The following is a 24,138-nucleotide window of genomic DNA, read 5'->3' as shown; positions in this document are numbered from 1 at the left end:
CACGTGGGAGGCAAACACGTTACATAATAGTTCGGTGGACAAACAAATTTGACTACATAATTAATTTCGACGCTTGCCTGCACTTCAAGCACTAATAGTTGCATATGATTTCAACCATTAGGTAGAAAAACACATCAACTTTGTTGTGAAAATGATTAGCATTGTCACACCTTGGTCAACCATAAAATCAATGTTTTTTATTCCTTCATGGTTGGAATCAGTTTAGTTTTTGAAGTTTAAACAAGCGTCCAAATTAATCGTGTAAGTAAATTTGTTTGTGCAGTTGACAAAATCATAATGAACAACATGCCGTCATCTGACCTTTAGTTTTAAATCTTAAGCTTTAAGACAAAATAATATTGTTGATTCTGCCTCTCGTTTTGCCAGTTATCAAAAAATCCAATTGATCAAAGTTCAGTTTGAAATCCAAAATCATTTTCGCGTGGATTCGTCTGGGTACTTCAAACCACAGAGCTCCTAAACTAATAGTGTGGCGGGTAAAGTGCAAACAGTCGACTACAGCGGCTGAATACATCATTGTGCACAACACATAGAGTGAACATGAAGCGATAGCTCCATGGACTGTCGGACACGACACGGCCTCAGATGTGCTGTACGTGACACATAGGCCTGGACACACATCTGCTTCTTTCTTTATCAATGGTAAGAGACATTAATTCGTCTGGAAGCAAATGTTATCACCAAATTTTCACTGTTCTAGTGACGACACTTAATATTTGTTAACTAGACATATCGCTTACTCGGCGTGTTTATCACTGCGAGCAGGAGTTGCACAATGCATTAAGATCTGCATGTGAACATCGCTTTGAAGTCTCTAAGATATTTGGGCAAATATCAAGGTTCTTTACTGCCAAGCAATGCAATGGCAAGACTATCACAGCAGAAACACCCTCAACCACCGCGAGGCCACCATATGACCTAGATAATGATGACAATGTATTATTATTTTAAATGAGGCATCGTATACATTCATGGGTTCCGGATTGACCTTCCTCTTTACATCACGCGGATTTATCAGGAAATGTTTCCCGTTTTCAATGTACTCCAGTTTCAATCAATACGGTCACTTTGACAAGCCGGATCGGTAACTGAAAAGGCCAGGTATCAAACTTGGAAACGTACACAGTTTACGTAAATCAAAGCAGGATAGGCTTGTTGGATATAATGTATACAAATGAAGCACAGGCAGAGTACTGGCAACTGTATTCAACATTCATTTTGTTTTCCACCATCATCGTAGGTTGCGGCGATTGTAGAATCCATTCCGAAGTGATAAGTGCACTACAACAAGCACGTTTGACAACCAAGTCCATCGGATTTGTTGACACTTTTGCAGTATTTGTGATGTATATGGTGGTCTTGAATTCCGTCAATTATGAGAGCTTGATATGAGCAACAATCATAAAGCAAAATCATGGAGAATTCCGATATTTCGCAGGAAGGTAACTTAGTAATCGTCATTTGTCTAGAATTTTGACCAAGCTGTAACCCCCAACTGGGGGGCTTGTTTTTCTTCCAATGATCTTGATTGCATACAAATGGGTACAGCTAATAACCGTACACAGCACTGAGCTGATACACCTCAGTAACCAGGCCAATGTCCCTTTGTATAGGCCTATGTACACAGAAAAATGGTCCGAATTATTTCTGGTAATAAGACGGCAATTGGAATGTATTTTTTTCAGTCGTATGGATGAAAAATATTAATCCTTTGTTTCATGGCTGTGTCACCAAAATTAATCCTTTGAAATCTTTGCATTACTTGTTGAAGACAATTAAATCAAAGCTCGAGCTGCTGCCTCACCTACGGGTTTTACCCTTTCTGAGAGGGTGTAATGGAACGTCTATTAAAACCCGCGGAAAAGAACCATTTTCGAGGTTCAATCAATGATGTCATATAGTTACATGAATGATTCAAAGTACGTAATTGACAGCCCTCTAATCAGTGCGCGAAGATTAACTATTCTGACGCGTTAGCAATCGTGCCTTCGTTGATCCCGCACGCTGTTAGGAAGGACAGTAGAAAGCGTAAAAACGAGCCTGTCCTTCAAGTTTATTTTTATCCATTGGTGCAGTTAGGCCTATAATTAATTAAGAAATACCCCAAAGGCCTGAAATTCCTTCCAGTAAAATTGTTTACACTCGGTCCCAAATCCTATGTTCAGATCTCATTCCAGACAGTGGGCCAGGAACCAGTACAGCTGCCTACGAAGAGTCAGACATCTCAATAGCTAAATCTCAGATCAAGGGAGGGTCGTTGTTGTATGACCGACTTCTGACTCTGACAGATACAGAAAAATCAGAACATCACACTGGAGCCGACTTGGAAAGTCGTCACATAGAGTGCAAAAATGGCAGACTATCTAGAACTGAAGTGGTGAGTCCTTGTATCCTTCCGGTGGTGAAAAGGGGCAGTCTGAGTTGATTTTAGCTTCATATGTCGACTGTTGGTGAGGTGTGTCATTCACGCAGTGAACCAGTGAACAGCAGCCCACGGCCAGCACCTGGTAACAAATGAACACTTCGTAAAATTCCATCGAGGATAATGACATGAGGACTAAAACGGGTCTCTGTGGCTAAAACACCTCAAATTGAGAATTAAGATATGATACTCTCTATTCAGCCGGTTACGGTAAGCTGCATAGATATCAATTGAATCCTCCACCAAAAGGTTTTGTGTGAATAAAAGTCATTTTGATCCTATGCCTATAATATCGACAGGATAGGGACCGATGCAATAACGCCGTGGAATCAGGACGTGACCAACCTACGACACCCTCAACGATGGAAGAAGGAATACCGGAAATGTTTCCACGCGATGCTGACGTACTTCCTACCGCCATTTTGGTGACATGTTGTTGCCCAGTTTGTGGTTTTATGGCCATTTTAAGGGCTAAACAAGTAAGACTGCTTTGGTTGTCATACAAGCTCTATGGTTTTGTGTGAATATGGATGAAATTTTGCATAAGTGAATCCAATTACGAAGCAAGATCGCACATGCACCTTCAGGGATTTGGGTTTTTTCAGTGAATTCTGACAGGCGTATATATGGCGCTGTACCGGTACGTGCAGGTGATCGAAAGAAGGTGGTTCAGTTGATTTTGGGAAAAACTCTCCCTTTCCATACCATTAGGACAATATTGGACGATCACAAAACAAGAATGCTCTGGATATTATTGATACTGAAATACCCCTCCCCCAGGTTACCCCTTACATGGTGTAGAAAATGGTGTATGCTTACAAAAATTACTTTTACCACTTTGCTATTTTTTGCATTGTTATTCTAGGCAAGGCGTTTCCGTCAAGAAGGAAAGTATTATGCATCAGCACAGGTTACCGAGGCATCTACCTGGTGGGCGTGGTCTGCTGCCCTCTCTGGCTGTTTCATCTTATTTGGGCTCACTCTCTCTATCATGATATTTCTCGTGATGATGTATGCATAGCCCTGCTTACAATCAACGTCGAAGGCACTTGTTGCTACAAGTATTTGTTTATCCACTTGCACAAACCCTTATTTGTCTGGGCCTAATTTAGTTCCTGTTTCAGTCCAGAACGATATTGAAACCCTTGCAACTCGTTATGGATATTTCTGACAGAGCAATTACCTTGTAGGTTTCGACGGATCTTATCTGTTTTTGAATCAAGACAAGGCCAATGCTGACTACTAATTAATGTCTGTCACACATTATGATATGAAGCGAATTGAGGCGCATAAGCGTGGATTATCTTGATTCTAAGACCTTCCTTTAGTTCATTCAGCGACACAAGCCACCACACGACAAATCACTGTCAGCAACACGTGACATACAAACGATCACCAGACGAATCGCTATATTGGCTGGTGCTTGTGGCGTTATTCAGTAATCACCCATTTGAAATTATGAAGTATCAATAACAAGTAGTTCCGTTGTAATGAACCCGTCCTGAAGTGTTTTTATATCTTCTCCGTATTAAAATTTGAAGTTTGAAATATGAATAAATTTTCGACTCTTTATCTGTTACTAATACATTTAGTTCCCTGGATCCTTGTCTCTGTTTTGTCTCTGCATGTAGTAACCAATGACGTATCCAGCTTTTGGTGTCAGGAAGGGGGGTCCAAAAGCGAAGCGTCTTCGGGCTCATTCAACATGATGTTGTTGGAGAAAAATCCTTGCTTCTATTTGCTTGCGTTGTTTGATAAAAAATATACCGAAGAAATCATCCTCTTCTTGTAAAAATAAATACGCAAACATCCCCCCCGCTGGATACACCACTGGCAGTAACACAATCATTAGTAAGAATATGAAATGTGAAACGATGTCTGGATTAATAGAAATAAAGAACTAAATAAAGAACAACTCTATGGAACGATCGATGTGGCTGCAGCCACATTTTGAGGGTAGACAATGTCAAGTCACAGCCAATTATCCCGGAATGGCTTTTGATGTGGTTTCCGAGATACAGTTAAAAAGAGTGTTATGTTCCTCTTCTTGTTTTGCATTCCAAAATTTATGCCAGTCGTCCAAAATGGTGATGTAACTGATTATGATCTGTTCAAGCCCTCTGATCTCTGACCTCAGTCTGTAAAGGGTAATGCTCAACTGGCTTGCGATGATCTAAATTGAAATTTCCATTGCACTTTTATAAATAAGGCTGATTTTGGATGCTTCTTCACAATTAAAGAAATTTCAGCCAGACATTTCCAGTCCAGTACAAAATTTCAATGTTGGCTAGACACTTGTAAAAATAAGTTGTAAGGGTATTCCGCTGCAGATGTACAAGATGCAGATGTACGTCTGTAATTAAGCATTACACCCATGCAGAACCTTACACCAAAACGGCATATTCGTTCTCCCTGTCTGAGTTTTATTGAATACATTGTTGTTTTTGGAGAGTCCGATAAAGTCTTCACAATCTGCCTTATTTTTCCCCACCACAGGGCATGATCCAATGCCATAACCCACCCCTCGTCAAAACGCGGGGAAAATAAAATATACCTCGTTGACCCGGATTTACGCCCATGCCGTCACTTGAAGATATTTGTGTGTGCGATTCCCCGCCTATTATTTTGGATGGCGAAATCTTCCATATCAGTATCGGGCACTGGCTGCAAAACCAAGAAAGTGGACTTGGTCGCCGGTATAACGTTCTCTTTAGGGAATAAACGCGGAACCAACCTACCGTAAGCTCTCGATAACCCAATTCGACAGGCACATGACTAAAACGATCGATGAACTTTGGACTATTGACATGATCTGGTATTGTTCTTCCTGTTATATACACAGCTAGACAACTAAATGAGAGGTAAATGTGAGCTACGTAACAGAAGGTGTAGGCCTAGATTGGTAAAGCGTACAACATGGAAGACGACATAAACAAAGGTGCGTATGTCATAGTAGTCCAGGCGCTGGTACTGCCAGTCAACCACAGCAGTGTTCATTAGAGTAAGGGAGTCTGTGCGGGTTGTCTCGGCCGATAAATATGGGTTAGACTACAAATTCAGGGTTCAAAGCACGACATTTGTGTGCCCTTGTTACACCCGACTGTTGAATTAGAGAATTAGATACATCGGTCTAATTCTGTCGCAATAGCAATAATACCAAATTACTTTCCTCTAAAACCCCTTCATTATTCAAATAACGAATGTTTATGAGTGTGATGGTAAGAATAATTGCATGAGGTGACAATGAAACGATGTATTCCACGAGGCGATTGCGAAAAATTTATTTTTTTAATACAATACCTGTATAATTCCTCGTCATCTCATTAATTAACTGATTCAAAGTGGAGGTTGTTCAGTTGTGAATCTGTTAAGTTTTCGACATTATATTCCGAGCTCTGCTTTCGTATGATGACAACATCAGCATTACTTACTAAAAGAAGTTTTTATAATTATTTCTAGAATTGTGAACAGTGGAGCTTGACCTCTCATCATTTTGCCATCAAGAAACTTGCGCCATTAGAAGCTGCAGCGCAATCGATCCCGAGTTGTTTGTTATCCATTTCTAACGCACAGTTGTTATGAATTTTTGCACTCTACGTCTTTGTGTTGGTAAAAATAACTCAGTGCCATGTGATAAACGATCCACCAATCAGATGACGGGGATGTATGTAGGTGTTATATAATGTAACACATAAGACAGCCTAACCTAGAATTTAATGTCACTAATGTAAAAGTTAGCCTAATATAATACAGAAATTTTGCAATATAACTAGCACATTGATTAGAAAATGGAGAGGGTTTGGAAGTACTAATTTTGCACAAAATGATAACAACCAGAGTGATTAAAATGCCTTTTCTGTATTGTTTGAAGTATTCACCCCATGGAAGACTGAAACAAAATGTTGAGATGAACCTTCGTTAGTAGACGAGTTTCTATAAAACAGTCATGTGACATTTCCAGGCTTTTCGTTGAATGGTTTGAACAATCCTGCGGAAGTAATAACTGTTCATCAATAATTGGCTGACATCAAGGTGTATGGATGGGTATAGTCAGGATTTGAAAGCAATCAATTCACCTATTACTTAGTTGTGAAAACTAAAAATTTACATTTTTTTCAACAGCAGATACATGCAATTTTTTTTGTAACTCGAAGTGTTCGTCCAAAAATTGAAAAACAAAATGCGTAATCGAACCATACGAGTATTCTATTACAGGCTCAGGACGCGCTCACAAGTCCAGGAAATAGGCGGTATTATAGTATTAGGTATACAATGTATACCTTATTAATAATAATTAAAATAATTTTGCGTTATCTGCATCAAATTACCCTTTTCTGTGTTTTCATCTGCATTGGATAGCCTTTATTTTTTTCTCACTCGCTTATTAGGTTCTTTAAAATAACAATTTATCGAAGAACGGGTATATTGTACTAAAAAATGAGCCAATAAAACTGTAATCATTCGTTAGTTAATTTTATGGTTGTGTTATTTATTCCAGATTTAGTTATTAACGAGATACCCTGCCCAACCACGGACCCCCCTCCCCCATACAATGTAAGTTTTCAAAATTTGTCAAGCATTATTACAGGAAATCGCAACCACCACAAAATACCAGATAAGTGGTTTGTCAGATTGTCATGACTAGTTAGAAGCCACCGTGCCCATTTTATAACTATTTTTACACCCAAAGCTGCGGTGTTTCTGATCGCAACAAAGTATAGCTATTTTCTGGTGTACGACGATTTTTCATTGTTTGAAAGTGTGGTCTTATGACTGCTTCAATTTGTAGGAAATGTCACCTTGCAAGCTTCCAAAAAAGTTTGCTCTAAGAGAGAAAGAAGAGGTCTCTCATTAAGGTTGCGGTCACGTGGTTCTACTTGTGTTCAAGGATAGCTTGCACCAAACTACATAAGCATTTAAAACTAATCCAACTAAGTGCAACCAATTTTTATTTCACTGACACATTGCAAACTTCTTTATGACGTGTAATTCAGCCCAATGTCCGAGACCAAGGTAATCCCCAGCAGCAATATTCGCAACCTTACTATGAGCAACAACATCCACCTATAATGCAACAGGTTCGTACAAATAGAATATTCCACCATTGTGCCATGTTTATGTTCCAGAATACGATCCTTTATCGACCATTGTAGATTTTCAATTTTGCTTAAATTGTGATTCTTGTTGTTGTGGCATACAGCAGATGCCTGAATTATATTGCCCGTTTTGATTTCATACTACGTGCAGAATTTCGCTTGTATACGTTGTATACGTAAACTGCAATATATACACTAACCTGGGACATTTTAAAGATGCGATATACACTTTCAGAACTTTTACTTGGCATTATCTCTGTTTATCCCGTTTCCCATAATCATCTCGGCAATGTTGAAATAATAATTATACACCATTCCGGTATTCATGTATACAAGCCATGACATGTTGAAGCAAAGACAAAAGCATTGGTTCTTTACATTTTAACTTAAAAACTCACCTTGGGACTTTTTTGAATGTTATTGCCGCTTTGAATCTATTGGCAGCCGATATATTGCAGCCCGCCTGCACAAGGAGCCAATGAGATGTTTGCCCGAGAGGAATGCTTTGCTCATTGCATTCGTGTGTGGTGGTGTCGTCCAATTGGCTGGCTGGCTGTTGCCCAGTTAGAAAAAGTAGGTTGTCTTAATGCTATTGATCCCGAGAGACGACGAGAGTAGGACCCGTTACATATATTGCCGTAAATGTTGCTGAATATTGTCAAATTAATCTTGAGTGCTCTTTCCTTTCCATATAATTATTTTCCTCAATCCATGTATAATGGAGAAGATACCAGCTCTTTTTTGGATGCGTCAGATTAATACACTGCCTGCCAATCTGCTGTGTTAAAAACAACACATTTTGGTGTTATGACCACATCAAAGCTAGGGTGTTACTTGACATGCCCGTAAGCTTTACAATGCACCAGAGGGTGTTAAAAGTAACACCTAGAGAGTTAAATAACACCAACCAGTGAAAGTGTTGATTTAGTCTTCTGATAACACCCTGGGTGTTATTTTGTAGTGTGATAAACTGCGCATCATTACCACTGTATTCGTGTACGGTTTACAGTTCCTGTTGATTTCTATTGTGCATGTTCTTTGTAAGTGTCTGTGATTCCGAAGGACGATCTGCCAGCTTGCTATGCGGCTAATTTACATTTAAGCGATGTAGGGGGAAATGTTTGCCAGCACGCACCTCAACAATTCCAGTAAACAAAATTATGATATAGATTTGTTGTAGATTGTAAGCAAAAAAAACTTAAATCATCATTTAGAAGCTTACTGTTACGTCTTTAGGGTCTGTCTTGTTACACTTTTATACATCGGTAGTAACGAGAGGAAACGAGGTTTTCTATTTTTTTAACGATCCACACCACAAGCGCAACTTCAGTTGCATAGACGGGTGTTTAGCCTTACACTACTCATGCAGCACATACTTAACTTGAATGTCTTCATGTTGAGTTTCCTGTGTTGCCAATTTCTTAAAAAAAAGGAGTTTATGTTCAATTTAAATTTAACTTTGGGTATGTTTTTCAATAGGCTAAAACTCTGTACTTAGCTGGCGACTATAACGGTGCTCAAGAAGCCGCCAAACGAGCTAACATGTGGAGTGCCATTGGATTGATTACTGGTGTTCTTCTGGTTGCTGGAGTTGCTGTAGCTACATACTTCATTGTGACTTCTGTAATGGGCAGCGACTAATGTATTCACGTATGAAATATGGAGGCTGTGGATAAAGCTTTGATGTAATAATTGAGAGAACTATCTAATACAGTGACAAAGCAACAAAGGTCATGAAAGGAAAACGGAGAAATTGAAATTTACTGCGACGTACCAATTATACTGTATGTCACTTCGATCGAACCCAATGTCTGTTGATTTGCAAAAACCTCCCTAGTAATGTACACTGTAGCAGATAATTCACAAAAAAATGACCAAATATCTTTCCTCAGAATGTTAGTAAAATTGCCTCAATTCACGGCAGAATCAAAATGAGAATGCGTGAAGCAAAACCAAGAAATGTGACGGGATCGATAGGGTTAATTGTTAGTCTCCTATTTTCTGGATGGCCCTTATAGGTTAAACTTACTGGCTCCACGCCTCGTGAGAAGCTTAGCTAAGGACTAGGAGAGAGCACGCGTGTAGCCTTGAACTTCCAATGACCGTCAGCATTCATTTGATTGACATCAGACTTCACATTTGTAATGATTGGGAGCCTTTGTACATGATGTCAGGTTTAAAAAGAAAGAAAAAAATTCAAGTTTGGTACCATCGAGCTCCTTGGGTGAAACGGAATCCGCCCTCACGCACCGGCTGTGAGATAAGCCAATATGACTTCTGTTTGACGGTCATGTTGTTTTACCCGTGAATAAAACTGTAACGATTACATTCAACTTGAGCAAATTCTGGTGTTAATGTTCATCCTCTCCGGATAAATTCATCAAGCTTTCACAATCTCAGTTTTACTTCAAGAGGCAGTAGCTTTCCTAATTGTTAACGTACATTTAGAACAATCCTGAAATTATTGGCATTTGAGCCCCACTTATTTGACAATATGCGTCCCGATAGTCTGCGCAGCTTTGATCACCAAGCAGGTGCAATTTACAAACGTTGTATTATGAAAAGGAGGGAGTTGTAAGAAGACATCAAGGAAAAGTAATCAATGTGTATATGGCTCCCAGTCCTGGTTCGCCTTCAGCATTTTGTACAGTACACGTGTCGTTTGCAAACTGCCTGGTGTTAGTATAATTTGACTCATTGTTATATTCCGGTGTCTGTTATAAATTTAGTATAAGTTGTGATATCCTGGTGAAAGGGTATAGTTTTAGCAATGAAAATGCAATGATTTGAAAATAAACATAGAACCATCAAATGCTATGAATATTGATGTGTATAAATTGGAAGCTAGGCAAGGATCTTTGAGTAACATTCTTGTAGTGGAGAGTCGCGCGCTCAGTGCAGTCGTGTCTAATGTGTACGCGGGACATGTACATGATCATGCAAATGCTGTACATGTAAAGGAGTAAACGCTTGGAGATGATCCACGATCCACTCCAGGTATCACAGTCCGTAAGACAGCTTTGTCCTTCAGAAATTGTGTAAGAAGGTAGATCAGGGGCACTTCGTATGAGACGTTCAGACTGTGATGGACTGGTCATTCCTCAAGCGTAACACGTTGGCCTTGGCGGACGCTAGTAACGTAAACGTGGACCACAATCACTCTGGCTAATCTCAACATCCATGTGGGTGCGGTCACCCAGGCAGTTATTAAACCTCCATGACTTGAAACTAATGCCTAGCAAAGAGGTCGATACCTGGACGAGTGTATCTTGAAGAAATCAAAGATAATCCTTGGGGAGGGACAGCACAAGGCCATATTACTGAGAAACATGGCAGTCTGCAGTGAAGGAAGTGGTTGGAGTATTATGTTTAATTCACTGAGTGTATATATGGGTGAAACATGAATGCAGAAATGAAATTGTCAAGGATAAATATTTTTTTCTAGCTGCCAAGGGACAGTATACCCGTCCGTGTTAGTTGAGAGCTTACAGTATGCAGGAAATGATCTTCTCTCGTGGGTACGTTTCTAGCCCCTAGCTGGTTTAAACATACCTGTTTACATAATTATGACAAAGCACATACCAGCCAAATTGGGAGGCCAGACCCTTTGCACAAGACGTCACCTTTGAACGTTATTAATGTTCTGCTGTTCTAATGTTTGAATTGTTTGGGGGAGGGGCTAAACAACAGTTATCTAGATTCCCCGTAGCCCCTTGTAGACTCCCACCTGTCACATACATATATATTTTCTCTTATGCCCGATTTACGAGATTTGTACCAATAGGAATACATCGGTCAGAACTGTCAGCTTGCCGGCTGTAAAGAGAACCTAATTTATACAAATGACGGAGTTCATTTCAGTCCCACTCAGCAGTCTCCCGAAGGCCACCGCCTGCTGGCTCGCCCAGAAGATATTTTTGGCGTGACTGTCCTCGGGAACTGGTCTGCTTCGGTCGTTTTTCGCTGTCCTTACCTCGAGGTGACTTGACAGCACCAATACACTAAGGTGATACCGGCCAGGTCGAGCTGGACGATAGAACCCGAACCTTCCAAGAACGTCATACACTTTGGCGGCTGTCTCGACCGTGGGTTTGCGTAAGAAGAAATCAGGTGCTTGCAGCAAGATGGCTGTGCCTTATCCAGACAGTGTGCCCCACCTTTAATTACCAGGCACTGGTGGCGATTATGTGCGTTAAACGTCCCGGAATGTGTCTATACGGAAAAGACCTGTCAATCACATTCTGCCTGACTATGGATGATAGGGAATAAAAGGAATACAAGACGTCAATGTGGGGAAATCAGAAGAAGTGGTAATAAATATCATCCTGGACCAAGGGTTAGATTTGACCCACTTTTTGGCTAACCACGACCAAACACGTCGCCCAAGGGCCTATCTGTATATGATCTCTGCTTGTACAAATTGGCGCGTAGGGTTAGGGTTAGTAGGGGGCGTCCCCGTATGGTGACCCTAAATAACTTTTGACTCCTGTCAACTTTGACCTTGAAACTTTCAGTAAAAATAGGACCTTTCTGCATATACCTTGGGTCTAAGTTTGAAGTTCATTGATCTAAAGGTTACAGAGTTATGGCGTTGTTCCCGAGGGCACTTCTTTTTGGTGACCCCAAAATTGGTTTGAAGAAAACGCTTAACCCTAACAGTCCTCAATCCTTTACCTGTTGGAAGGCTGAGGGCTGTTGGGGTTAAAGATCACTTAAGATAACTTGCGATCCAGATTTAAATATATTTTGCATCCGATTCAGGCCAAGCACTATCTTTTAGTGATACCGGTTGTTGTTGGTGGTTAGTTGCAAGCGATATGCAACACAGCGGTGTCCATGAGTATAAACGTCATTCGAGAGTTAATGTGTGGATAACTGGGCTGATTTCTTTTCTATTTAAATAGTAACATTCATTTCTTTGTTATGAAAAGTGACTAATTGTAATTTTGCAAAGCTTCCCATTGTTTTGGCTTTGTAAACCATCTCTCTACTTTTTGCAGCTATTCAAAAATCAAAATCTCACGATTTTTTTTTTACGTGTGAAAACCTTGACGAGGAGGTGGTGTGTGATCCGCCCGTTCCGAGAACAATGTTCCTGAGTCGTGTTCCCGCCGTTCGAGCGCAAGAACAAGAAACAGACCGCCCGAACTCGACCAACGTGTTCAATAGATGTGACGCTTCTCTTTTCAATAGACAGAGCATAATTTCCTCACTTTAATTAACAGTGTAAAACTATTATAAAATCATTTTGTCATTCGCATTGGCTGCAACTCTGGCTTTGCACATGTGGGGCTGTTTTAACGTGAATATTTTTCTGATCCTCCGTACTTATTTACATTGGTCACAAAGTCTGATAAGAAGCAGTATGACCGTCAATGATTTTGGAGTTTGGAATTCTTCTAGAAAGTTTCCTTGGAGATCTACTGAGGGCGCTATAATCATGGAAATTTGTCGTTTTTCGACTTTTTCGATGACGTCCTGGGGACGCTGCTGCTTACAAGTGGACGTTAGTCAACTTTCAATTCAACAGAGGGCGCTGTTTTTCTTTTTAGGATAATGTTAAATTGAGGGCGCTACTCATATTGCCAATGAGAGGAGGGCGCTAAATATTCGTTACACAAAAGGCGCTACAATATTTTGAATAAACAGCGAAAGAATTGAATCAGTAGAGGGCGCTATGGTTGAGTTCGGGCGGCCTGTTCTTGACACGGATATCTTGTTCTCGCGCTCCAACGGCGTGAACACGACTCAAGAACACTGTTCCCGGAATAGGATGGCTAAAATAGCTAAAAAAATGGCTAAAGTAGTGCCACTTTTGGACCTGATTGCTTCCAAATTGCTCAGAGTTGGAAGCCCTGAGTCCGGCCCAGAGCTTTAGTCTCATATTTTTTCGATTCCCCAGTTCCATGGCTCTCAGGACCCTCTAATATCATTTGAGAGTATAACTTTTATAAATAAACTCGATGGACTTTATTTTGGCCCTAAATACAAGGGTGCACCCCTATATTGATTGAACAGAGGGTGCTATAATATTTTTCAACGAGGGCGCTAAATATTTTAAGATTTTGACTTTGTTCTCAATGAATGAGGCTATAAGCCAGGAAGTCTGTGCATGATGTCACCACCTGCCTGGATCCAATGTAGTTCCCATGTACTGATACCCAACAGCAACTCATCGTGGTTTTTACAGACACTTATGAGGTTCTTGGGTCTCAGATTCACTTTGCTCTGTTTTTCTTTCAATTGAAAAAAAATCCCGAAGAAAAACACAAATGGGATAAAGCAGTTTCAAAGGGAATCGAACTCAGGAGAGTAAAATCTATGGTCCAACTCGTTATCTACTAGACTATTGTGGCAGCTTGCCGACAAGAGTTCTTTCGCGTGCTTTAAGGTAGTGAAAATACGTTTTTTGTCATGCCCATACTGTAAATGGATTTTCTATGCATGCGAGAATTTTACATAGTGACGTCATGCACGGATTCCTGGCTTACAGCCTCACCCTGTTTTTTTCAATAGGGGCGCGCCGGGCATTATTGGTAATTTATTGGCGCGCCTGCGCATGCGGCATGCATTTGACCGGGACAAGACAAGCATGACAAAAGTGGGAAAGTGAGGTAAGCGTTCGTTGTCGTCTGACCTGTCTGAATCTGAATTTAGCATGCCGTAAAGGTGGACTAATTCATGATAAACCCAAATAAAATAAGATTCGTTAAAGATGATGTAAATACTAAAAATGTAAAATAAGCCCGTGTCGATCACTTTATCTTATTACGAAATGTTTGCATGGTCTTGATGGTGATCTAAAAAGGGGCACGGGCTATGATAGTATACTGTTCTACTCATTATTAGCATGACAATGCCCATGCACGAGAACGCGTGTGTGGCCACGTTGGCGGTTTGTTTAAATGTAACTTCAGAGGAGGCAAGTTTAATAAAGGTGAGAAATGTTATTGGTTAAAAATGATACTTCACTTCTAATGAGACTGTTGTATGAAATGGCCCAATATCTATTTTAAAAAAACCTTTGCACTTTTGGCTTTATCATGCATGTCATTACAAACATCCATTGCAAATATACGTGGGGTACGTGTATATCTTCAGTAAAACCCCGACAAAAAATATTTTCGACAGTTTATGTTGTACTCTGATCTATGTTGGCAACACGCGGTGTGCTGTCTCCATGTGAGACTACAGCATGCACAGGTATTGAACACTGGCTACGGCTCACCACCGCTGCCTCTTTTGATCAAAATTTGAAGCTGTATCGCTGGAGGCGGGACCGGAGTGTGGCTACCCCTGTCATGTACCACCCCATAAAATGCCATATATATCTAAATTGATACACTGGCAGTGCTGGGTGCACATACGTGAATTACAAATTCTCAATCAGCTCTCTCCATCTTTCCGATCCTTCAAAGCCCTCTGAGAATCAGCAAACAGGCTCCTCCACTCATATTTTTTTGCCGTCTTTTCATTTTGCGTGTTTTAATGACTGTTGTGTGCATCCATTTCAGCCAGAGCATGAGCCACTGATGAATCGTTGCTTACAGGATGAGTGATTTACAAGAGTTATTGGTCATCCCAAAGGTATGATTCACTGATTGAGTCACCTGTGAACTCATTCCCTCATGTCCTATAGACCTACCCCACCTTACTGTCTTGTAATATAGCGTGTGTAAACAAAGTGTGACGTCATTATGTCTATTTGGGGATCATCCTTGGTGAATAAATTTATTTTGCCCAGATACTGGGTGACATGTATATGGGGAGCCATGAATTAGCTAAAATGGTCCTCAAAATCCTCTGATTTTAATAAGATTTTACATGCACCCTTGGAGGTTACGGTTAATACTGTTTATAATTTGGGAATGTTTTCTGCATAGACTGTGATCTCCTGTGTTGGCCTTGAGTTGAACCGAGAGAGAACACTATTTCCCTGGCATTAGAGGCTTCTTTGGTACTAACTGTGCATCACTGGTTCATGAACTACTAGGACATAAAAGAGGTGCAGCCCCATCGCTACCATAAAATAAATACTCCCAAACAACACAGCTGTTTTTCAACCAATTAAGTTGTGCTTCTACTCAAGGCAGATTGAAGAGATTGCTTGGCTGAAAAAACAGGTGGGATTGTTTAATTATAGCCCCAGATCAACACTCCTTGTTTTGCGGGCTTGCATCTGTAGATGGTCGAAAACAAATCTTAAGAAAAACAAAAAAAAGTAGATGGATGTAATATGTTAAATCGCTGCTTACAGGCTTGAGGAAAAGGACTTTTTGGGAGGTGTACATGTATTTAAGGTGTTCGGAAAATTAACTATACTTAGCTTTGTCAAGCAACAATTGAAAAGAAATGGAAAAATGACAACTAAGAAGATAATAAGATTTATATGAGAAACTCCAGTGATGTGGGCCCCGATCTTTGTTGATTTGGCACTGCTTTCAATGATGTTTCGACTACTGTTGTAAAGTGCACCTATATGTTTTGAAATTGTGGCCTCCACATGTGTGCAGTAATACAGATTGGAATTCAAACATGGTTTAGTTTCCCTAGTTTCAGTAGTTTGACAGAGAGACAAGAGCAAGCTAGTCGCTGGAGGCCGTTCTCTGGAGTGTAACAAATCAGAGATATCTTATCACTGGTGACACTACTCAACAGGTATGGAAACAGTCTACATCATATTCTGATATAAGTCCATGGTAATGGTAATAATGAAATGCCCGGTTGTTCTGTAAATCTTGATCTTGGGTTTTGTCTTTTAAGTTTTTCAACTAATGAGAATCTCTGGCCTTCAAGTTAAGGTTTGGTTGAATTAAACTACAAAAAATGGAAGGTATTATTTGGTATGATTGTACAATTTGTGCTAAAGTGAACAGAAACAAGACAGAAGCTGCATCTACAGGCTGCTTGTAGTGAATGGGGAGTGTACTGAAATGAAATGTCCTCATTCCTGGATCCAAATCACGTTCAAGGATGGGCGTACACATTCCACAGGGGTCGTTTAAAAAAATCTGGACTTGTTTTGTTTTATCAGCCAAGTTTTTACTCAATGAAGCCATCTTTCTGTGCCAAATACATTAAAGTTGCAATGCATCAGGTTGTTACAATATGGCATACTAGCCCACAGTTGGTACAATTCGCTCTTTGCACGCTGCCGCCCCAGGCATGCAGAATCTCGATCTTGATCTTTACAAAGTCGGTTCAGTGATTTCCATGTATGTTGCTTGGTCATTCTGCGCATGCTGTGTCAGATCTTATACCATATGATTGGACAATGTTTCAGAAGCTGCGTTGATGCAATTGTGATGCAATTGTATAAACTACCAGATCGAGGCTCTCCATATGGTGGCAGCATGCAGAATGAATAACGTGTGTGTCCAGAGTTTCTTTTATGATATCCTTAACACAGGCTGGCTTCTATCATACACACCAAGGATTCAACATTGGCTGGGGATTATGATGTAAGCCATCTTGACCATAATTCTTTGGTGTCCATTTCAATCACATCTATCTGGCACCACATGCCTGGAACAAGGTCAGTGAGGAAGCACTTATAACTTTGTTTCTCCACCTTTGTCAATCCTCCACTGCCAGCTTATAATCAGTGAATCCAGGCTAATACACTCATGTTGTATCGTCATTTCTTCCTGTTACATGTTTTAAAGACTGTTTTGTGTATCCATTGCAGTCAGAGCACAAGCCACTCATGGTACATCCAGTTTCTTGATGATAGAGTTCCTGTGCCTGTTGAGGTGATTGGTACTTTGATCTCTTGCTGTTGCCTTCTGGGTAAAAGGTGAGTGGGTCCATCGTTGTTGGTCATTCCAAAGGTATAATTCACTGATTGAGTCCCCTGTGAACTTATTCCATACTTTTTTTGTAACGCCTGATATATGGACCTAAAACATAATGATGTCAAGTTATTATTTTCTACTTGGACTATATTGCTTCACCTCGCTGCCTTAGGAAACGCTGCTAGCTGCACATGTAAACTAAGCATGACGCCATTATGTTACAGGTCTCGTCTCTTTTCCAACTGTTGACAGGGACGGAGGTCCTTCTCTGTGGATAAATTTAATCCGTTTCTAAACTTGGGTAATATACATGTGCATGGGTAGCCATACTTTAACCACTTGCTGCCGGGTGCTCTGAAAAATGCAGTGCACACATACGGGCCATTTTCGAGATTTTCAGTTTTCAAAATTCTTCAAAAATTCATCATTTCATTTAACGGATGTTTATACCCATGCAAAAGGGATCTTTGGGCGCTACTCTAAGGTGACAGGTGACCTTCATTGACGCCCGAGTATTTCAGCCAGGCCTGGAGCCTTGTAAAAAGAACCCAGATTGTGCAGTGTTACGTAACCTTCTTTTGTTCACAAACTTGGCATAGTGTGCTGCTGAAGTCTTTTCAGTAGAGGCCAGATTAGTGTGTAGTGGCGCTGTGTGGCTCATTGCTGCAGTGGTGGAGTGCCATTGTCCCTGGTGGTAATCCACTTGCTCTAAATGCCCCAAACCATGGTATACTGCTCCAAAACAAGGTTGGATTATCTCTACTATTGAGATTGAAAAAATGTCGGTAATGCCCAGCAGCTCAGTCTCTTGTGCCGAACACGGTCTTTTGTTTCAATCCCAGTGCTTTTGTCCCGGTTTTGAGCGATCTTGGCTCTGCGTATAAAACCTATGTACTCAAAAATGGGTGGTCCTTCAGGAAGTGATTAATTTCATTGATAAACTTGGGATGGCAGGTAAAATGTGAAATATCAGAGAGTTTTGGGCCCAACCCCCACTCGGGTGTATACAAAATCGTATTGAAATTGGAGGATTTTGGACTGTCTTAATTTTCTATTTTCTGGGGCTGTTAAAAGAGCCCAAGAAAGTAGAGGGGGTGTCAGTTGTAAAATGGCTGCTTCGAGGGTTGAGAAGTATAACTTTTCAGGAGTTATGTTTGCTGACCAACCAACAATTGAAGAGAGTTGAAACAAAGGTCAACACGAAAATGAGAGTTTTATATAAAGACATCACAGTGATGTCTACTTGTATGTTATTCGGCTCTGATCTTTGTTTACTTGACTCTGTGGTTTTATTAGCTGTAGCATTGATGAAGAGACAAGACCAAGTCCCTTGGAGACAGTTTTCTGGAGTTTCACACATCACTGGCAACTGGCATTACTGACAACACAACTCACTCGGTAAGCACTTTATATCATGTTCTGATTTGAGCCTAACAATAAAAGTCATGTTCCAGATTTTGAACAATATCTGTACATAATTTTGTATACATGTACAATTGTTTTGTAAAATCTGGAGCATGGTTTATCAGGCACCACTCTTGAGGACATCGAGAGCATGCTGGTTGAAACGTCAAGCACACACTCTACAGTTCTTATCAGAACCATACCTCTTCCAAGGGAAATCTATCCACGTGATGTAGCCACAAGCCCTGTCTTTAGTCTCCACCATGTAAAGCTTCAAGTCTTATTTAATGAAGGTGAATACTTAATTAGGGCATTTATGCCTCCCGGTTTCCCATTTGTAAGTTGGTCTTGTAATTGGATATTTGCAGCAAATTTGGCTCTATATAAGGCCTAATCCAAAATAAGCATTTGTCTGTGACTGTAGGGTTGGTGAAAATCAACTGATCTTGTCATTTTGTTGAACATATCCACTGAAGAACGTTTCATTCTGATATTGCCACATTTAAGAGAACTATACACAAATGAAGGCGAAAGCTTGACTCAGTCATTATGTTTGCTAGTAATCTTCTCCCTCTTGTACTTGTTAGTCAATCTGTTTTAGTAGTTTGGCCTGTATATGTGACGATTGTCTTCAAATGGTCGAAAGGTTTACTTTGGTTAATCATGATGGGTACCATCTCTTCAATTATCCTTATTTATTTGACCATCACTAGAACAAACTAGGCCAAATTGAACACAAATTATGTAAAAAACAACAAAAGCACAAATACAAGTAAATATAAGCAGTAGCAGGGACCAGGGACGAAAATCCAAATAACAAGACAAATATCAGTTATGTGGGTCAGCAGGGACTGCAAAGGTAAAATAAACTACTATTAACCCCATTTATGCTCATATCGTTAACAAGACAAATTAACCAGAACAAAGGAAACAGTAGTCTCCACACAGGTAATCAAAATGACAGCCCAAAAAAGAGAAAAAAAATCTTAGGAGAACGTTTCATTTCCATATTTCCAAACGTAAGAAAATTATCCTGCAAAGTGAAGACCATGCTATAATTCTTTCTCATTCTTTTTAATCATGTGAATTTACTAATTAAAAAAAATCTAGTTTTAATCAAGTCTTCTGTGCCCTCCTTTTGAGGTGATTTTATTGGCTTGTTGGTAATTTTGTTTTTTGGTCATTCATTATTTATGTGATGCCTTTAATCGTAAATCATGTCATCCTAATTAAACATTTGTCTGTGATTTTTTACGCCTGTACTCAGTACCACAATTACGGCCAAGATTTGGATTCTAGCACTGTGCCTATCTGTTCTACTTGTTAGTCTTCTGCTGCTGGTTGAACAGTGATACACTCCATGCTGTGACATGATCAACCTCTTTCATCGTTTTCTTATCTTGCCTGTTCTGGAATAGCTTGAGCAAATTCCTGGTGCAATATCTGTTGTATAAGTGCATTGAGCCTTTTAAGGGCAATAAAAGTAACACCAGCATAATTTTGATTTCCTCAACATAATTTGCAATTGTTGCAGTGACCGTTTGTCTTGTGGTGGCAGCAAAAGGTTTTGTTGAAAAGTTCCTACTTTACATGGTTTTTCTGTACCATCTGGTGTACCTCAAGGAAGTGTCTTGAGCCCAATCCAGATCTTATGTATGCCAACAACTTTCCTTATCACATTGTGTCAGCTAGCACTTTATTTAGTAACAATGCTCTTGTGTATTGGCCAATATAATGTCAGTCTGATGACCTTCATAATATTCATGGCTTCCAAAAATGTTGTCATGCTAATAAAATGCATCTCAGTACATAACTAAGGAAACCAAAGGTTTGCATATAGGATGCTTAAAGAAAATAGTGGACCTGAATTGTACCTTAGTTAACATGCAGTTTGAAGCTGATAAGGAGTACAAAATTTCTCGGGAAAATCTTGTTATGTCACTACCAAATCAAACAGACTTATTATGTCTAGCTTTCATCTTGCAAGTTTCTAGTGTTGACTATTCTGGAATACAAGTAGCTTATCTGGTACCTTCAGAACAGAAACCTTATACATCGACAAATTAGAACAAAATTCAACGTTGAGCAACCAGGATAATTCTCCAGTGAAGAAGATTTAAGATGGATTACACGGATTGGTTGCATATGTACATTGAATTTGTCTTTACGTGATTTTAAAAGCATCCATCTTTTGCTTACATTTGTTAGAGATCTTCATAGAGCCTTTGACCGTGAAAAAGTCTCAGTGAACAGGTGATATATTGAAACGATCAGGCTGGACAAACCTAAGGGCACGAATGCAGAAACTTCACATTTTGCCAATTACATGCTCTTGAGATGAACTACATGTACCTGAACGTTTGAAACTGAAGTGGTTTAAATAACCCTTCAACACGGGATCAACTTACCAAGTACCCACTTGAATTTGAAACTATATGAAACTTTACAGAGTACTGATTGAATTTGCAGTTGAGTACCCTTGTAATAAGGTCGTTGGGACTGGCAAGTTGTGGGAGGGTCACTGTGTTGTTTGGTGCAAGGAAGCACAAAATGGGGGGGGGATTTGAATACCTAGGATTTGCCATGTGGGCCAGATGTGTCATTCGTTTTCTTTTTGTCGGTCTTCAACTGTATTTTGTTATTTCATGGTTTCATTCTTTTTTCGGTTTTTACACAATAAATTTCTTTCATTGTTTTGGGTTACTTATTGATTTATTGATTTGTTTCTGTAATTAATTTAATTTTCTTATTTTAATGTATTTGTATTTATTTATCTTATTTTTGCGATCTGAATGTACTTTTTCTTTTCGATTTATTTATTTGCCATTTCTTGAATCATATTTTCCTTGTGCAGTTACTTTATTGTGTATATGTGTGCACGTTTATGTAAAACCTGGAACTTCAGAAATGAAGGCTTACGGGTGACAGTTATTGGATTAACTGTTTTCTCTCCGGGCATTAGTAATGTTTGTGTTTGTGATTTCAGTGTATTATGTGTCATGTGTTTTGTTTAATGTTGTTCTGTTCTTTTTCATGAAAAATGCCGAATAAATGAAAGTGTTTCCCTCATTGTACACACGTTAGTTGGTCTCTTTTGGTCGAAGAGTTTTTTTTATCTCGGAGGTTAAGTAGGTTGACAAATGGTCCGAATAGGTGAGCTTGGTGTGACTCGACAAGGATACACATTTCCTTATCCACTGGAGAAATTTTTATTTCGATATTTGGAAACATTTAACAAAAAGGCTTCGTATTTGTTTTGGTTTTGCATGCTACACACGTCAAATACACGCCACGTTGTCTTTATATCCGATATTAAATTGTCAAGAGATAGGCTGATCCTGGAGTCTGTGGAAAGGTTATATGTTTGTTATCCAAAAAGACAATTTCGTGCCATTTTGCAGAACAGAACAGACATGGGGGTCAGAGTTTTCCTTGGACATGCTCCCTATTTCGTTCGTTTTCGCTTTGTACACACGGTAGTCGGTCTGCATCTGCCGCTACATGTCTCTATAGCCAAGTTTACAGTAAATATTCTGAAACGGTCAAAAAGGCTGATCTTGATATCTTCGGAGACAGTAAATATTTCTCTGTCCGTTGATATAATTTTCCTGTCAATATTTAAGCTGAAGCCTTGGAAATACCTGCGAAAGAAGACTAGATTAGTCCCACTCTTCTTTGTTCACACCTTACCGAGACACTTCAGCGCACAGTGTGATCCCCATATTTTACCCTAAACATGATAAAATGTTTCAAAATGGTTGAAATGTGATAAACGTGATGACAATCAAAGGGCACATGTTCCTCTATCCATTGACGTAAGTTTCTATTCATATATGCTGAACAAGGCAAGAGTTCTTGTCAGAGCTAGTGTTTCCTGTGTTTTTGCGATTTGTCCTTTGTCCGCACTTTACTGGTCCTCTTCCCAGCAGCATATCCAGCTTTGGCGTTGGGGGGGGGGTCAAAACTGAATACAGTTTCGGGCTTATTCAGCATGATTTTGGGGAAGAACTTTCAGAAGCGTGACGGTCGTGACATCCTTGTTTTCATGTCGTGGTGTTGTTTTCTTAGGGTATCGGTGCTGATACACCCATAACTCTCTTTCCCACACACTTGTGAAGTGTTTTTAGTGAACAAAATTCTGTGTGGCTGGGGCATCCCCCCCTTTCGTCCACTGGCCGGACTATTGCCTCTTCCTGAGCAGAGAATGGCTCCATTATATTCGAGCACAACAAATTTGTCCAAATGTGTCATTCATGGCAGCATCTGAAATAATACATACATGTATTCCTCTATCCATTAGTCGAAGTTTCAGATCCAAATTTGTTATTGTTGGGGAAATACCCATCGAAGAAGGCAAGAGTTCATGTCTCACTGCTTGTTATTTCTGTGCAATTCTCCCTTTGTGCACACTCGTCTGATCCTCTTCCTGCGCACATGGCTCAATATTTGAGCATAAAGGTCCTGATGCTTGCTACTTTTGTTCAATTTCCCGGTCCTCTTCCCCAGTAAAGATGGCTCCCTATACCCGGGCATTACAGGTCTAAAATGCTTCAAATCTAACAGTCTCAGCGACATATGAAAGGGCACACTTTCCTTCATCAGATGACATAGGTTTAATATTTCTAGTTATTGGGGAAATACATGAAAAAAGAAGGCAAGAGATCAGTAACTGCTTGCCAGATTTGTGACTTTTCCCCTTTGTCCACACTTTAGCAGTCCTCTTCCCGCACAAAGATGGTTCTATGTATATATTCGAACATAACAGGTGTGAAGATTGTCCAAATCCAGCAATCTTACCACAACCAGAAAGGGCGCATGATCTAATAATTGATATGTTTTATATCTATCTTTGGTGTGTTAAGGGAAATATGGGAGAAAGACTTCAAGGCAAGTTCCTCTCGGACTGCTTGCTGTTTTTGTGAATTTTTACATTCGTCCTCACATTACCGTTCCCCATCCCGCGCAAATACAGCTCCATATGTTCGACCATAAAACATCTACAGATTGTCTAAATCTGGCGATCCAACAACCGTGTAAAAATCACGTTTCATGTCCATGTTAGTAAAATGTTGGCGAAAAAAGGCAAACCTTCTTGTCCCACTGCTTGTAATTTTTTCGATTCTCTCTTTGTCTGCATTTTAACGGTTCCCTTTCCAGGCAAAGATGGCTCCAGATATTTGAGCATAAGAGTCTGATAATCCTCCAAATCTGACAATTCTAGCACTTTGTGACAGAGAGTAAGTTCCACTTTATATTGAAGGAATTTTCATCATCCCGCCGTTCCAAATAGGGAAATATTAGCAAAGGTAGGCAAGAGTTGTTGTCCCACTGCTTTGTAATTTTGCAAAATTCTATCTCCCTTCGTCCTCGCTACACCGTTCATCTTCTCGCGCATTAATGG

General features: G+C 39.9%; 1 protein-coding gene across 15 annotated transcripts; it reads left to right on the top strand.

The window, feature by feature from the left end:
• The first annotated feature begins 470 nt into the window (after positions 1-470).
• Positions 471-21,811, top strand: LOC110990713 (uncharacterized). Of its 15 annotated transcripts, none has more exons than XM_087131134.1 (14): positions 471-663; positions 1,262-1,463; positions 2,187-2,398; positions 2,743-2,922; positions 3,309-5,182; positions 5,286-5,381; positions 15,054-15,126; positions 15,423-15,662; positions 16,093-16,197; positions 16,949-17,074; positions 17,228-17,335; positions 18,630-18,731; positions 18,863-19,030; positions 20,005-21,811. In XM_087131134.1, the coding sequence occupies exons 2-5, from the start codon at positions 1,436-1,438 to the stop codon at positions 3,462-3,464; spliced, it is 576 nt and encodes a 191-aa protein (XP_086987260.1). In that variant the 5' UTR covers positions 471-663; positions 1,262-1,435; the 3' UTR covers positions 3,465-5,182; positions 5,286-5,381; positions 15,054-15,126; positions 15,423-15,662; positions 16,093-16,197; positions 16,949-17,074; positions 17,228-17,335; positions 18,630-18,731; positions 18,863-19,030; positions 20,005-21,811. The 15 variants fall into 15 exon arrangements, with proteins under 15 accessions (XP_086987260.1, XP_086987259.1, XP_086987261.1 ...); XM_087131133.1 differs by having other exon boundaries at positions 18,850-19,030; XM_087131135.1 differs by lacking the exon at positions 18,863-19,030 and having other exon boundaries at positions 16,102-16,197.
• Positions 21,812-24,138: the final 2,327 nt, after the last annotated feature.

This window comes from Acanthaster planci, linkage group LG21 (genome assembly GCF_054643075.1).
Source record: "Acanthaster planci isolate LZ-2023a linkage group LG21, COTS_SCS, whole genome shotgun sequence".
In the NCBI taxonomy this organism is placed as follows: Eukaryota; Metazoa; Echinodermata; class Asteroidea; order Valvatida; family Acanthasteridae; genus Acanthaster; species Acanthaster planci.
Note: the sequence above shows the minus strand (reverse complement) of the source record. Positions and strands in the feature narration are given on the sequence as shown.